General features: G+C 37.7%; 1 protein-coding gene across 17 annotated transcripts in view; it reads right to left on the bottom strand.

Moving 5' to 3' along the window:
- Positions 1–16,561, bottom strand: part of LOC311438752 (uncharacterized protein) — a 228,557-nt gene that overhangs the window by 44,079 nt on the left and 167,917 nt on the right. For 6 of the 17 annotated variants that reach the window (XM_084523583.1, XM_084523587.1, XM_084523582.1 and 3 more), the window contains exon 1: positions 9,152–9,225. The exons of the other annotated variants lie outside the window; for them this stretch is intronic. In XM_084523583.1, the coding sequence (XP_084379709.1) occupies positions 9,152–9,190 (39 nt within the window). In that variant the 5' untranslated portion in view covers positions 9,191–9,225. Of the gene's footprint in view, positions 1–9,151; positions 9,226–16,561 lie in introns of those variants that run through there. 17 annotated transcript variants of the gene reach the window in all.

Here is a 16,561-nt window from a genome sequence, read left to right as displayed (position 1 = left end):
CTTGCTGACCCTGTATGGCTCTGTTCCCAGAGTCCTACTGAGCATATGGGGAAAATAGCCAGGTTTTGTACAACACAAATGTTTGCTCGAGCTGAGCCCGGGACCAATACAGTCTAAACATCATCTTGGGAAAGGAAGTTTTGTTGCCAAGTAAAAATTTAATCTGGAAGCTGAGAGTCAATAAGAAATAGAGTTGTTTCCTTAGACAGTCCTTCTCCACTATGAAAATGAAATCCATGGTATGAGGAACAGATTGTAAAAAATTGTACTATGATGATATCTAAATACCTCCTAAATAAAGATTTATGATTGTAGTCTAGTCCTGAAGGGAATTTGCAGAACTGCAGGACCACTGGCACTGATGTGGGGATTGCAGACAGCACAAATCAGGCTTTAAATAATGGATCAAAAAGAGGAGCCTCAAAAGCGACTTTTTATTGCTCTTTGGGGAATACCACAGACTATTATAAAATACTGCAGGTTGTGAAGCTCCAACAGCATCATGTAGTTAAAAGGGAAAAAAAGCCTCAAGGAAGGCCGGAGAAGCTCAGTGGCAGTGAGCTGAGTAGAGCTGTACCTCTGTGCAGCAGGAGGCAGGACGTGGGCAGGGATGGTGGGACATCCCAGAGATGGCCACGTCCCTATGATGCATTGTCCAGCACCCTGCCCCTCAGACAGGCACAACGTGCTGCAACCTTGCAATGACAATGTGCAGTCTGAGTAATTTAGCTGTCCCCTTCCAATCGTACAGGCTTCTAAAAATAAAGGTGATTATATATTATAAAGGCCTGGGTAAAAAAGAGCAATCATGTGATAATGATATTAAGCTATATTCAGTTGTTTGCTGCTGCCCTCAGATGATTATGTTTTATCTGTGCACAGTCATACCAGGAACCATCTCTGCTTTTTGGTGTCAAAATGGGAAGGCATCATCAGCATAAAACAACCTTTATTACTTCAAGTTGTAAAATACAAGACCAACTTGCCCCCAGCCAAAGCTCTATAGCATGCTTATTTACGGCTTTGGGATCTTTTCCCATTTGATTTTTGGTTGGGTTTAAAAAAAAAAAAAAAAAAAAAAAAAAAAAAAGGTAGAAACAAAAACAAATGACAACAAAAACAACCACCAAAGATACAAACAAAAAAACAACCAGTTTACATCAACTATGTAAATTAAAACACACCAGAGAATAGCAGTATATTTTCACCTGGAACTTAAACAGGCCAATAGCAGTGAATGCTTGTCTATCTCCAAGCGAACCAAGAGCTCATTTGCCAGGCTCAATCTCTGGTGGCCAGCTCTTTACAGCTACATGCAAGATTCAGTAAGAAAACAGATGGTACACTAGAGCTTTGCTTCATGAAGAATAATAGATGAGTAGATAGAGCCTCTCCATCTCAGAGTGGCACACAGGGTGATCAGAATCCTAATCACAACCATGCTGTGATAAAAGACTCTGGATGAAGAATGAATTAAGGTGGTTTGGTCTGTTTTATCAATAAAAGTAATAGCAAGACATATTTCTTACAATTCTTTAAGCAGAAGAAAACTCACAAGAGTGATACATACTGCTTATAAAGCAGTGTGAAGTGGGATAAATCACACTGTCCATTTAATGGTTGTGCATTTGCTGCCTCTGTATTATCAGCAAGATTATTCCCTGTATTCTGGCAAAATGAATAACACACAAGAAATATACAGACCCAAATTCTACTTCTGGCATCTTTTGACTCCTTACTGTGAAGGCTAGCACAGGTTAGAAAACAAATCATTTGCTTTATTTTGTACTGTTTTGTTATTATGATACATTATAGATTAATGCAGGATTCTCTCATCTAGAAATAGTTGAGCAAGATTTCCGTATTTGAAAAACAATTTCATGTCAAGAAGGTAATAACAAGTGAAATAACATCAATATAACTAGAATATTAGGACAGCCTGAAAGTAATGATATTGCAGCCTAAGGTATTAGAAGGAAATAGCTTAAATTATTCAGCAAGTAAACTGATGTCATGTGGTCAATGCACTACATGTTTCACATATCCCAATTAAAATTAATGTAATAATAAAGATTGATTATTAAATAATAAACACTGGCCAAACAAATTACTGTAAACATAAGTCAGATCTGCTAGGACAGCATCTCTCTCCCTCCAGTTTAAACAACAAATCTTGACACAAACCTGTACGGAACAAGGAATGCTTCACAAATATTTTCTGACTTCCTTGTCTGCCTTGCAAACATAGATCAACCAAGCTCTGAAGAAGTCACTAAAAAATTTTTGTACACTATTTTCTCAAAGTGCTACTGCTGAAGATGTGATGATCAAAAACAAACTAGAAACAAAAAATCGGTTTTTGGGCTTACCTATACAAGAACTGTACCACAGTTATATATGCTGATTATCATTTAATATGATAAACTTTGGAGTGAAGTCACACTTTTTTCTTTGTATAGAACAAACATTTAATTTGGTAAAGGTAGACTAGTTTATGGACTTCTCTCTCTCTTTTTTTTTTTTTTTTACTGAAAATAAATGATAATTTATGATACAGAGCTTTTAATACTAAATTGACTGCCTTCACGAGTGGTGATCCAGTCATTGTGACGAACTACAAGGCCCTGCAGTTTTTGTGAAATGCCATTCCCATGTTCATGTCTCTCGGATAGCGCACGTTGTGCTGTGATAGTTGCACGTTGTGCAGAGAATCTGTCCTTCTAATTTGATGGAAATAAGGCATATCAGTCCTAAATTACAAACTCATCTTGCCCACAGATCTAAAAATAAAGCTGAATCTTGGATCCCAAGGGCTAATATCAGAAGGATTTATTAGCTAAAACAAGTCTCTTCAGGAGGTCTCATACAGCCTCCAAATTTTGGGATGGGATTCAATCTCATATCACATGCAAGCACTGTCAGAAAACCTATGAACCACCTATGTAAGCCCCTTCAAGTCCTTCATGCCTTGTTTTCAGCTTTTCTGAGTAATTTCAAACAGAACTTCTGCCATGGTACTACTGCTAACCCACTCTCAGATGTTGTTATATCATTACTTAGAGTCGCTCAAGCCTTCAGGCTCCATGGAGTTATAAGCCCACTATTCTAAATGGTTTTACTGCTAACAAACAACCAGCAAAATGGAAACAAAAGAAAGTCCTCCTGATGGAGGACAGCACTCCTTTGAAAAGGCAGGTCCATTTCACTGCTCTGGATCAAGACAGTGAAATACTGTTTGTATGGACCAACCCAACCAATTTTACTCTGAAGTACTGAAGATCTACTATGTAATAAATGGCTAAGTCCCAAATAGGGTTACAATCGAAGTTTACAATTTATTAAACGAATAGAGGTAAGCAAACAGTGCTGGGTGCGCCAGGGGTCTCTGCTCCACCAAGATGCACACCAGTTACATCAGGCGGCTCGTTTTTATGCTCCTAGGCTAATATATATTCATCACCACTTTTGGGAAAGGCAACATTATTATAATTAGTTTCCCAGGACCCGAACCATCCCACGGACGCGTGCATATCAGTCTCCAGTGGTCCCTCTGGGGGTCACTCATAGTCTTCCTCCCAGGCTTCGTCCTTCGGTCGTTCTTCAGCTCCCCCCCCTCTTCTTATTTAGTAGTCTCTGGGCCAGATGTCAGAAAGTTGTGTCTCGTGCAATAGTCAGCAGTTATCTCAAAAAACTCCCCCCTATTATCTCCCAGACCTGAGTCTCAAGGTTTACCCTTCAAACCCTCTATCAACACAAACTCCTAGACCATTCTTTTGCAAGATACAAGAGCTATATACACTAACCACTCTGTTTCTCTTGGACTTGTGGTTATTTATACAAGGGAATGTAAGACAGAAGGTCACATTTCATTATCAGATGAACATATTTCACATACTAGAAACAATAGAATAGGTATTTTTTTTAGAGGATAAATATACCCAATCAAGATTTAAAGTAGCATGAGAAGGTGAAAAAATATGAAGTCTGTTCCAGATTTACTTTACTATGAATGTCTCTCTACATTGTATATTGCTGTAGTCAGGACATACAAGAAATACTTGATGAGCTGGGAACCCACTTGGGCTTTTCAAATACAGCTTACTTACAGGGCTACAGTAAACCAGTACTCTCAGAAATCACTGGTAAAAATGAGAAGTGGAGAGACGCTACCTGCTGTTTCTAAACATGCAAATAGCAAAGGAGAAATGCCAGACTGCTGCTTGCTACTCAAGATAGTTTACAACCTGTGACCGCTCAGCAGAGAACTTACCTGAGATACAGAGCTTTGGAGACACTTGTTCCAACACATGTTGCTCTCACCATGCCGCTTTGCTCCCTGTCTCTCGGAGTACTGTGCAGTTCTACCCACCATCAGATTTATATGCAATATGCTCCTAGATCTTGAGATAAACTAACAGGCATCCGAGAGAGACTCCAAATGAAATATTCATGAACTTTCATAACATTCATTACCATTTTATGATTCTCTTTACTTGGTCGAACAACAACGCTTTCTAGCACTCTATTAAATCAGCTAGCAAACTTTATAAATCACCAGATGAACTACATGAATCTGTCACTTCATAATGTACTGTCTGGGCTCCAAAAATACTTGAGCACATGGTAAAGTCATACTACTTATATGACTATATTTGGTGTCGTTCTTCAACATTGATATTTCCAAGTAAACTCTGACTGTATTAGAAATTTACCATCCTTTTATGATGGAGTTTGAGTTCAGTAGAAGGATAAGCCAAAGAAACAGGTAAAATCTGACAGATATATATTTTTGGCAATGATAAAAATATACTTAGCATATCTAGAAAAAAATACGTATGTGCATGGGCTCACTCACTACAATAAATATATATATATATATATATTGCTAAACTGTAGTGAATAGAATGGGGACATTCAAGATCCAGCTAAAGCTCTGCAAGGATGCAAATTCTGGACTGAGAGCTAACTCAGGCTGCTGAAAGATGATGCTAAATCCTAGTGAAGGAAAATGGAAGTGACTGGAATTGCTGAGGATGCAGATGACCTAAAGAAGAATCAGACCTGTCCATTTCCATTAGCGTTCTGTCGTCTCTTGTTTCAGGACCTTCTAGGCATAGATCTTCCTAGCTCCCACACTTTTTCCACCTATCTCTGCAGGCTAACATTAACTTTCAAAGCAACTTTTACCAACGAGCTGCAGCCCAGTATAAACATATTTCTATTACCCATAATCAACACAGCACAACTCATCAACTGCCCAGTTTCTTCCCTGGTTGCATTTGGCTTTGCTTAGCCTGTCTCTCCATGTTCTAAAATCCAGAATCTAAGCAATTCTTAGTCAGAACATTTTACACAATTCTCTCATAGCTGACTTTGGCCTCATCTACTTAGTCAAATGATATAACTCAGAAAAATACTCTGTAACTTACGGGGACAAAAATATTCTACATCTGAACTGAAATAAAAATATCAACTACCTCCTGAATTTAGTGGCTTGCAATTGCACCTGACATTTGCGATATATTTAGCAGCATTTGCTTTGTTGATAATATCCTACAAGGTCCACAGTTGCAATACCTTTTGTGTTCCAAAACTGCAACTTTCTTTATCTGAAATTTTGGCCTCTCTTTTACTGAGCACTGAATCTTATTGATTTGTATGACTTCTGCCCTTGAAGCTATAGAAGCTTAAACATATTTTGAAGATAATTTCTTTCCTGTATGGAGCTGGTAGATAACCTAGAAATCATTTACACAAAGGTTAGTCTTTTCATGCCAGTCATCCATTTCTATACTTTAAGTTAACCACTTGCTTAACTGCTATGCCAGGTTAGAAAAACAGAGCCTGGTTCAGGGCACCTGACATCAGCAGCAGACATTTATAATGGCAAAATAACCTTTGGGTTAGGCCAAGAGTAATTACAGCCATTGCAAGAATGTTTGATGTGCCTACATTTTTCTGTACGCATTTAAAAATTTATGCCAAAGGCAGAAAGCTTCAGAGCAGACTGTAAGATTTTGGTAGATATATTTAAACTTATAAGAGCTTTCACTTGTTAGTCCAGAAACATTGTGCTAAGTGATATGAAATATAGTTTTGAATTTCAAAGAGAAAATGTTTACTGTGGTCTTGTTGACATACTTGTTTCGATGTAAAAGAGGGAATTAAATCTTTTTATCAGTGCTTCAAGTTTGGTACTTCTTTCCTGTCAGTAGTACGCATCAGATCAGAGATTCTGCTTTGGAGCTGATTCTGAAAAACCTGCAGGAAACTCCAAACCTCACTTCATAGAAGTCAGCTAAGTTCAGCCCAGCATCTTAGTTCTGGCTTCATAGAGAGTAGTGGCAATACTCTTGTTACCTTAAATAGGGGCCTATTTTATTTTTGGTGATTAAATTGTAACACAAAATGTTCTAACAATGTTGTGTCCTCCTCCCCCCCCCCCCCTTTTTTTTTTTTTTTTTTTTTTTTTTAAATAAATACTTCTCTGGAGAGCATATTTCCAAAAGATTAGAGTACGAGGGTGAAAGGGCTTTCACTGTGAGCTTCTTCTGAAGAAACCTACAGTTTACATTACAGATGCAGTATGTAACGAGAAACACACGTTCATTGCCAGCTAAACCCTAGATGTTCAACTTTTTACTTGGGAAGAACATTTGCTTTGCAGATACCTTTCCAAATATGCTTTATACCTTTGTATAATAAAGTCCATTTTTGTAATTTGTATAATTAAGTCAATAATTTAAGTCCATCGAAGTCCCTTGCTCTTTCCTACTGAACAAAATCAATGACATGACTTCATAGCTTCTCAACATTTTGTTTTCCAGTCAAATGCTGAGTTTGTTTTCTACCAGTGAAACAACTGTAAATGGATGGTACAGGTATAAATACACATGCTGTGTGCTACTTACTGTTCAGCAGTAAACATCAACTTTAGAAAAAATTTTAAACTTACTCTGTATGCATATTTAAATTCAGTTTACTGTGTTACCTAACCTTGAAGACCACTGCTTTTCAGTTCAAGATATTTTCTGTAAAGATTTTCATTTGTTATTGGAGTCACGAATATGATAGTTTTATAAACTGCCAAATATTCTAATGGAGATCATCTATTACAGGTCAAAAGCTGATTTGGTGTAAATTGTCACAGTTCAATAAGCTCCAGCTCAATTTTAATCAATGATATCAAAATTCTCTGATGCATAATACAACATATTGTAATGTACCAAAATTATCTTGGTTTATAAGTAACTGCTTTTTTTTAAAATAAATAAATAAATAAAATAAGTTATTTTGCATTAGAAGCTTTATTTTTATTATTATTATTATTTTTTTTTTGTAAAAATATTACTACTTTGCTTCCTGGAATGATGACCAAATTTGCTAAGGATTCAATTTTTCAATTCAGGGTTGCAAAAAAGCACCACATAGAAGATTTGCTTATAGATTTCCATCAGGCTTTGCAATGGCTTCCAAGTTACTTTTGTTAAGGATATAACATGCGATTAACAGAAGCTCACAGCAATTTGTATGCTAAAACTGTCTTTATATTCCAGATGGAGAAGGTGAAATTCAGGTGGTCAAATGTGTTTGTCCAGTGACTTTTGAAATGTCCTAGGGTATCAGCAACATCCACGCAGGACTGGCAGTGGGATGCAGCACAAAAGAGACCCAGGTTTCTCTGAGGCAGGAAGCAGAAGCTAATGGGATAAGCCCAGACACCTAAAATGACATTGAGTGCCTGTTTTTTGGTATAAGAGTTGTTTCTACACAGGATGTAGCATTACAGCATAGATCCTCCCCATTCACTGGATAGTTGGATAAACATTTTCTACTGAATTAAAAGTTTAGTCCACTTTTTTTTTTTTTTTTTTATTTTCTGTGATGGACATACCTTGACATAAGCACGTTAGTTATGGATTTGTCCAGATACCTAATAACATAAGAGAATGTAATGCTTGCACACTAACAAATATAAATAAATTCTACCTTATTTATGTAAAATTTTAGGGGAAAGAAACATAAATCACATGATTATATATGACTTCTGAAGTAACTATTTTTCCTCAGTCCTGTGAAGCTCTGCGTGGGGAAAATTGCTTTTCTTATTGAACCCTTATGAGAAAAGGAGTGTTACTCCCATCCAAATCTAGTCATCTAGTTTTGCCAGGAAATCTAGTTACTAAAGCCTTAGATCCTCTTCCTGTCAATGGAGGCAGGTCTTCTGAACTCCCCCCTGAAAGTGCCCAAGTTAAGCTTTTTTCAGTCACTTTCTGGAAGGCTTTAACTAAGGGATGAGATCTCAAGGTGACACAACCGAACGTGATTCTTAATTATCAAACAACAAAAAACTTTACTCATTTGTTTATTTTTGTGACTATAGCACGGTATATTTTCAAGTCTACTCTGGTGCCCTGGCTACTTTATTACCTGCTGCATCTTTCACCTCCAACGAAAAAAGCAGTTCTATAAAAGCACACTTTCTTTCACATGACTTTAGGGAGACTGCCTTACATCAGACTCCCACAGCAGTAGAGCAAAATATAATCGTCCAGAGTCTGCCTCCAGTTATATCAGCTTAGATTTTGAGTCACCAGTGGATATAATGAAATTATCCGACATATGTATTATGATAATTGGCCATAATTGTAGTGCTTAGAGATAATGAGATGAAGAATGACTTGAAATATAGTAGTATAATCAATAGACAGTAAGTAGAAAAACAAGTAGATAACCTTTTAGGAAAAGTTTTTGTTTGCTTGCTTTTTAAACAAAAGTTATTTAAGGAATTTTGGATCTATGGAACCTTGGCTGAAGAGTGTATTCAGCATTTCTAAAATAGACACTCGAGGACTCAGAAGCATAGCAGATTTAAATTACAACTTATGCCTAGATGTAAAAGTGGGAGAGAAATAACTTTACAATAAAATACTGAGCATTTCCTTGACCGCTGTTTGACAGAAACAAAACAAAACAAACAAACAAAAACACCACAAAACAACCCCCTACCCCCCCCCCCCCCCCCCCCCCCAATAAATAAATAAATAAATAAATAAAAGAAGGCACTACTTTATGAAATTAATGATAAAAGAACTGAGACCATACAAGAAACTTCAACATCAATCCTTGTCTGGTAATCACACTGATGTACCTGGGCAAGATCGACAGCATAAGTCCAGCTGAAGGTCATAAGGCCTTTATACTGCTCCACTTAGCCATGATCACAGATAAGGCTCTGCAATTTATACTTGCAACACTGGTTCCTGAGACTCGCTTCACAGACGGGGTTTTGCTTTGGCACACAGGGACAGTCTCCTGGCTCTGGGCCCACCCTCTCTGACTTCTCACCATGAGCCATTAGCCAGATAAAAGGAAATGCAGGAAGAAGGGAAGACTGTAACAAGAAGGGGAGATGGCCTCAAGCCAGCTAATCCAGACAGCACGTTCTCCACGATTTCTTCAGGGTGGCTTTATGACCACTTCAGTGCCAGCTGTTTGTATGAGCAGACCGTTAATGAGACCAAGACTCTGGCCCAGTCTGAACTGCCTTGCCTAGCAAATCTCTGTGCTCAGGTCTTCCACGCAGCAGATGTCTATCTTCAGCTTCAGATGGCTGAACATCTTCCAAATCAGCAACATCAGAGCACAACTTCCCTCAGAATTACAAAATAAAAACTACAAAAATGGAAATCAGAACATTGTTAATGGTGGGTTGGTATAACGAAAGGGGTGCCACTCGGTGATAACCATACAGCAATACGTTCACTGACACTTTTCAGGATGTCAGCACCAAAAATCTTTACATAAGAGCAATATTTTCACAACATTATTCAATTTATACAAATACTTTAAATATTGTCATTTAAAATACCTACACATAGCTTAGGCTGCCAGACCACTATTCTAACCATTAAGGGCTTCAGCTTCCCTCCTACAAAATCTTTGGGAAACAACAACATGGTGCAACGCTGTTCCACTGTCACTTCGTGAGGTTAAATAACCACAACAATTTTACGATCCTGAGGAAATCATTTTGGTCTTTGGTGAGATATCTAATGAGGTGGCACTTGATTCGTAACACAATCTTTATTAACTAGAAATGCTCCACGAAAATGAAGAGTAGTGATCAGTATCCGTCCTTCCTCAGGACTGAGTCACCTCTGCTGCCAGTGCTGGACTGCATTGCCCAGGCCACAGGTGCCAGTGTTCACCAAGCTGTCCTCCCCTGCCATCCTCACCTTCTGGTCATCAGAATTTCCAGTATCTATTCACTGCTTTAGCTAACACATTTTTCCACCCATTTTTCATCCAATTTTTATTTAAAAACAAATAAATTATGAGCACTTCACTTTTTCTCCACTCTTTGTATCACATATTTCAGATTGCTAAAACAGTTTTTAAAAAATAAATCAATTTTAAAGAAAACAGCCTGTAAATAACAAAATTAATTTTAAGATGTTATCTTAGACTCAGACCTTGAATTGGAAGATAACCTTTTAGTTAGCAAAGCAGAGCAAAGGAAACTTAGAAGTTCCTGATATACACTGCTGTTTTGTTTCTAAATATCATTTGATCTATTTCCCAGAGCTACTATATTAATTTTTCTCCTCTTCCCAGCTTTTCTTCATATGCTAGAGGTTTAGCTGAAGGCAAGAAGCATAAAGTTACAAATAACATTTTCAGATGTTAAAACAAATAGCTGAGTAGTTAGGTAAACAAGTTTGCAGCACGTATTTGATTCTTTATATTTGTTCTCTTCCTTCCTATACAGTTCAGAAGCTCTACTTATCTTAAAATCTCCTGATTTTCTATTTCTAAAAACAAACAAACAACAACAACAAAGAAAACAAACAACCCACCAACCAACTAAATAAAAGCAAACAAACAAACAAAAAAAAACAAACATACAAACAAAAAAGCAAAGACAACCAAAACAAACAAAAACAAAACCAACAGTATAAACAGCATAATCATTTTACGAATATATAAACCTCAAATGTGATTGGTGTGGTGATCACAACTGGTGATAGCTGAGATCAAACGTCTGAAATTTAAGCAGACTAAATGTTGACTAAGTCCCTCAAGTTCTGCACATCACAAAGCAAAACAATCTGACATAATCTATACAACAGCATTCAAGGGAATAGAAAGAGGGCTCTAATTTTTCCCTACATCACTAGGCCTTACTTCTTAGTGCAGCCCTCTTGGTTGTCACAAGCCTTTGGGCAGCAATAAGGTTCTCATGCACAGACTAGCTAGAGCTAGCCTCCAGACAGATGCAGCAAAGGAGGTACTTGTCAGGAGCCAAGTCCTGTGAGATGTTGAACATTCTGGATCCAATTCAACAGAGTATTTAGCACATTATTTCACATTAAGCAGGGCTGTAAATCTTTTGTTTAAACTATGGCTCTTGGTGCCTTGAAGAACTAAATTCCGTTTTCCTAAATTTGCAAGCAATATAACCACTGAACACAGTAACTCCAACAGTCAGAGGATGCAAATCAGGCCATAAAGAACAAACAGCAATGATAAAGACTACTTGTTCTAGCAAGCCTGTTTCCTTTTAACTTACAACCTCTCTGCTTTACAACTGTCTTCTTATATCCGTGTTTTCTCCATCACAGCTACTTAATTCCTAAAATACAGTACACAGCAATATTAATTTTCTGAGCAGCTCTCCTCTGTGAATGAGGCAGATGTGCTTCAGTTCCATGCTGGCTGCCAGCTTCCATTATTCTGAAACCAGCTGAACTCTCGCTAGGGTCATGGGTGCCCTGCTAGTTGACTTGGTGAGAGCAGGCTTGGTCTTTGAAACAACATACATGTCCTGCATTCCCATCCCTTTCCTAGGGATTTTTTTTTTTTTTTTTTTCCTTTTTTCTCTCCTCTCTTTCCTAAATTTTCACAGTTTCCCATGGGAAATTCTGATTTTCTCTAAAGATCCCTTATCCACGTTAGAGTATAATTCTGGTCTGAAAAGAGACCTCAGAACTGCTGTGTTTTGAAGAGTTCAATATATTGATGACTTAATGAACAGAATAGGCTTAAATGCTTCTCCTCATCAGAAAAGCCCTATGAAGCAGGATTTACTAGCTGAGGCACAGCAACATTTTAATGCAAATAGTATCTGAAATGCAGCGGGATTTAATTCTTGTTGCTGAGACTAGATCTGTGCATCACTACATGGACCATTCCTGAGTAGAACACCTCCAGTAAACTGGAAAACAGCAACTCACATATTTCCATCACTGTGTTAGCTTCAGTTTTTCAGATCAATGAGATAATTCCTGTTCCACAGAACTATTAGTGTCCATCCCATTCATGTCCTCAAAGATTTTAATGGGCAGTCAATAAATAAATAAATAAATAAATAAAAAGTCCACCCCAAAAATGAAAGTTTGGGTTTTCAAACACAGAAATGCCTGGCACCTGACTGGTGCACTGGAGTTAGGAGAGCTTCAGCCCCCCTGTGAACGTGAAGTCTATTTGGTATCCAAATAAAGAAGAGTCCAGGGTTCATTGCCATATTTCAGTCTTTTCATAAACGTATATGAGCCTGCTAACTAGGTATTTTTTTTCCTTTTTTCTCCATAAAATGCTTTGTAGAGTATTTGTTGGATATTTATCCTTTTGTATCCAGTTGTTGAATGCTGTCCTGGGAGTTTATTTTAAAAATTTAAAATGAGAGACTCCAATAATCCATGCTAAAGAAATAACTGAATTTGATAGTTACTCAAAACTACACATTCCAGCAATAGTTTTTTTTATTGCTTCCAGCCTGCACATGCACAAGTTTGTTCAGTTAGCTTCTGGCTATGATCCAGTGAGATGATTAGATGCTTGAATGAACTCAGAGAAATATTTTTACAGTGTGAAGAACTTGTGCTTAATCACTTGGGGGAAAAATATTCCATTTTGATTCTCAGCTACAGTACTTATCTTAAATTGCTTAGTCACGTGAAACTATAATTTCACTAGCTAGCCAGATACCCCTTTGAAATTTTACTTGCAACATGATTTGACTCACCAGCTTTGACCCTGATGTAAGGTCATCTGCACAGCTGTTTAAATAAAAATATACACCATGATAACTCAACAGTGTGCTCCAGTCATGCAGAAATGTGAGTGAGCAGCTTATTGATTGTAGTGTCTGACATGCCCTGCTTGTAATTAGGAAATCTATAGCCCTGGATTCCTCCTCTCTTCTCCAGCACCCTCCTGCCTCCAAATTCCAAAAATATCTCTGCATTCAAATAATGCTGATGTTAGATTCCCAAACCAGTTTTGCAGTTTAAGCATTTTTCTGATACTTGTACAACTTCACACATTCTACTTTGGTCCAAAGCTCTGACTGGTGAGTGAGGAAGGAATTTATTAAATATTACAGAAAAAATATTTGAAGGAAATTTTAAAACAGGGCAATGTTATGAAAGAATTTGTCTCATATTGTTTAGGAAGAAAATACCTAATGAAGTAGGAAATTTTCTTAATGTTACTGCTTGAAAGATATTTACAGAGTCGGTCCTACAGACATATCTTCATGAAAAAAAAAAAATTTAATGTTGGTCTAACTGAACTTTATTACAGCAGCTGTCTGAAACAGCACGAGAAAAGTGATTGAAATGCAGGTGGAAGGGACTGACAGCACAGGCAGGGGGCAGCAAGGAGTAGAAGATGTCATGAGCAGTGGAGGACACTGACATTATTCCAGAAGTTTCAGCAGAAGATACGTTTTTCTTCTGTATTTAACGACTAAGTTCTTGTGAGTACATCTGACAGCATGTTTAAGAAGGTGGTAAGTTAGAAAGAGAGGCCAAAATTGGAGGACAGCTCTCAATACAGGCAGACATAACCCCACAAGAACAAACAAACAAACCAAACCCAGTCTGATGTTGAAGTAACAGGTGAATAAGGCATTTTGGCTTGCACCTTTGGTGACAGAGGAAACAGGAAAAAGGGGATAAGTCAAACTCAATATGGGTCAGTTCATTTCATGAGAAAAGCTTTTTTATTTATTATAATTGGTGACGTTTGTCATGTGATGACCAGTGATTGTAGCTGGCATAAGATGCAAACATGTAGCTGAAATGGTTGATACCTCATCGTTTCATCCAGCTGGTGGTATGGCCACAGTGCATTGTCTCCTCCTTTTCTGCTAGGTTACCACGCTGCGGGGAAGTCTTAAGCCTATCTAAGATGCTATTTATTTATTTGTTGAACTTTGGCACTCATCAACATTTCCCAGTCAGCTCTTCTCTAGACCCTACTGGTCTGTGTCAGTAGGAATGTTACAGGGCTTGAAAACATTTTAGTTTATTTCTGAAAGCTGCTGAAGAGAGAAACAAGGCTTGCAGACAAATCGAGGGAAAAAATCAAATATTTAAATAACACATGTAAAAGACTCTAGGCTTCTTACATGGCATCTCAGAAAAGAGTCAATTACAGGGCACAGAAAGAATCTAATAATAACCAAAGTAGGCCAAATGCAAACACTGTCATCCTGGCAAAAAAAATGTAAAAGAAGCTGTACAAATAGCAGTGAAGGAAAGCAAATATACACACTCAGAGCATGCATACCCCAGAGCACCCTTACTAAATCATGTTATGAGAATATGATCTACCAAGCTTGGGGAATTCTGCATTCAGATACAGCTAAATTCCACCTTCAAAGCCTGTCTAACCTGAGCTGATGTGCAGTGCAAAACTGTCACAGACGAACTCAGAAAAAATCACGGTAAGTCCTTTAAGAACTTTTGGACTTGCCTGATTTTTTTTACCGGCTAAAAAAGAAACAATGCACAACACCGCACCGCTGCTTCTGAGCTTAAAATGCCAAGGTGGCAGCTAAAACCAGCAGGAATGGTAATCAGAAATTGATAATGCTGCAGAAAGGAAGAAAACAAGGAACTGGGTTTCAGAAAGTATTCCAAACATATATTTTGACTCACTGCAGCTTCCAGTAGTTAGCGCTTTGCATAAGTATTAAGGCACTGACAAAATAGTAATGCATTGCTATATATACATTGCATAAGAACCCTCAGTAAGACACATGTTAGGAGTTATACAGTGAATGATAAAAATAGGTATGTTAAAGTGTTTTTTAGTGTAAAGTATTTTAAAAATAAATAGGCTTTTTATAAAATAGCATTCTTAGAGAGACACTAGTTCTAGTACAATGGGTGAAAAAATTCATCCTTCATTTGAAGAGTTTATTCACTACATTAAGTCTTTTAAGCCCTGTATAAATTACCATATTTGTGTAAGATAATATAAATTTGCTTTACTGAAAGAGGTCAAGATACTACACTTCAGGCAATGTATTTATACGACCCCTGCCTTTGTGATAAAAAAAAAACATTGGTGACTCTGGAGCCATGGGCTCATTGGTTTTCAGTTTAAGACCTTCCAAAAATCAGTAGATTAAAGCTGTTTACGCTGTGGCTGGCATTCACTGTGGTGCCTAGGCAGGCTCTTGCAGGGCGCTGGCACAACCTCAGGCAGTGGGCGCACACTACCCCTTGTCCTGGGATGCTCCATGCTGAAAGGCACCATTCCCAGCACCCAGCACTTGTGCGCTACAGTTCTGTGAGTTACCACGCAGGATGCACGCATTGACCTTCGGAAAGGCTTCCATGCTTATTCTCAGAGCAACATGAACTGAAATATTACTGTGGATTCAGTGTGGTAGTTGCAATTAGTTCAGTGACATAATTTATGATATGAGGCTATCCACAGCACTTTTGAAGTGCAGCAAAGGGGAAAACAGAGTAGAAATGAGATGCCATTTTGGGAGCAGGAAAGGGATGGGAGAATTCAAGGGAGAGGGAAAAGCATCTAGAGTCATAGCTGCTCTCCTCACAAGCCAGACAAAACCAGGACAATATTCCTATTTCCTCCTTTATTTGCCCACGTCTTCAGAGTCTGTAGAGCAATACGGAATGCTTCTCTTCCAATCCCTTTTGTGTTTTGTTTGTTTTTCACCAAGGAATCTCTTTACCTGCCCAAGGTTTATTTCCTTTGATCCTCACAACAGTACTACTGTAGCTAACCTGCACAGTCCTGCTGCAAAATATCCGTTCACTTCCCTTCTCCTCCCCAGGTTTTCATAAGGCTAACAGAATTAACTTGTCCTGTCAGAAATCACTTGCATTAAAAATAATTTTGTTTTCTACTTTTGTGGATTTATCAGTTACTCTTTCCTGTGAAGCAGTGGAAACATTCTTCTCCCTCTGTTTCTGCTTCCTAAAGCCTTTCCACAATGACTGAAAATACAAGGTGTAATTATCCTAGATTAGAGGACAGCTATTCACCACATCCATACTACAAACTGAGGTACTAAATTCTGCAATAATCTGATAATAACCAGAGCACACAAAACTGTATTGCAAAGACCTCAAAGACCACACTATATTCTAATTGCAGGGATAAGTTTTTTTTTTTTTTTTTAAATAAAGTTTGATAATACTCAATATCTCACTTTTATGTAGCTAGACAAACCTTGTAATAGTTAAAACAAATCCTGATCTGATTTCTGTAAACATTTCAAAGTACAGCATACCAC

The sequence above is a fragment of the Aythya ferina genome, assembly GCF_964211825.1.
Source record: "Aythya ferina genome assembly, chromosome: 6".
Lineage (NCBI taxonomy): Eukaryota > Metazoa > Chordata > Aves > Anseriformes > Anatidae > Aythya > Aythya ferina.
Note: the sequence above shows the minus strand (reverse complement) of the source record. Positions and strands in the feature narration are given on the sequence as shown.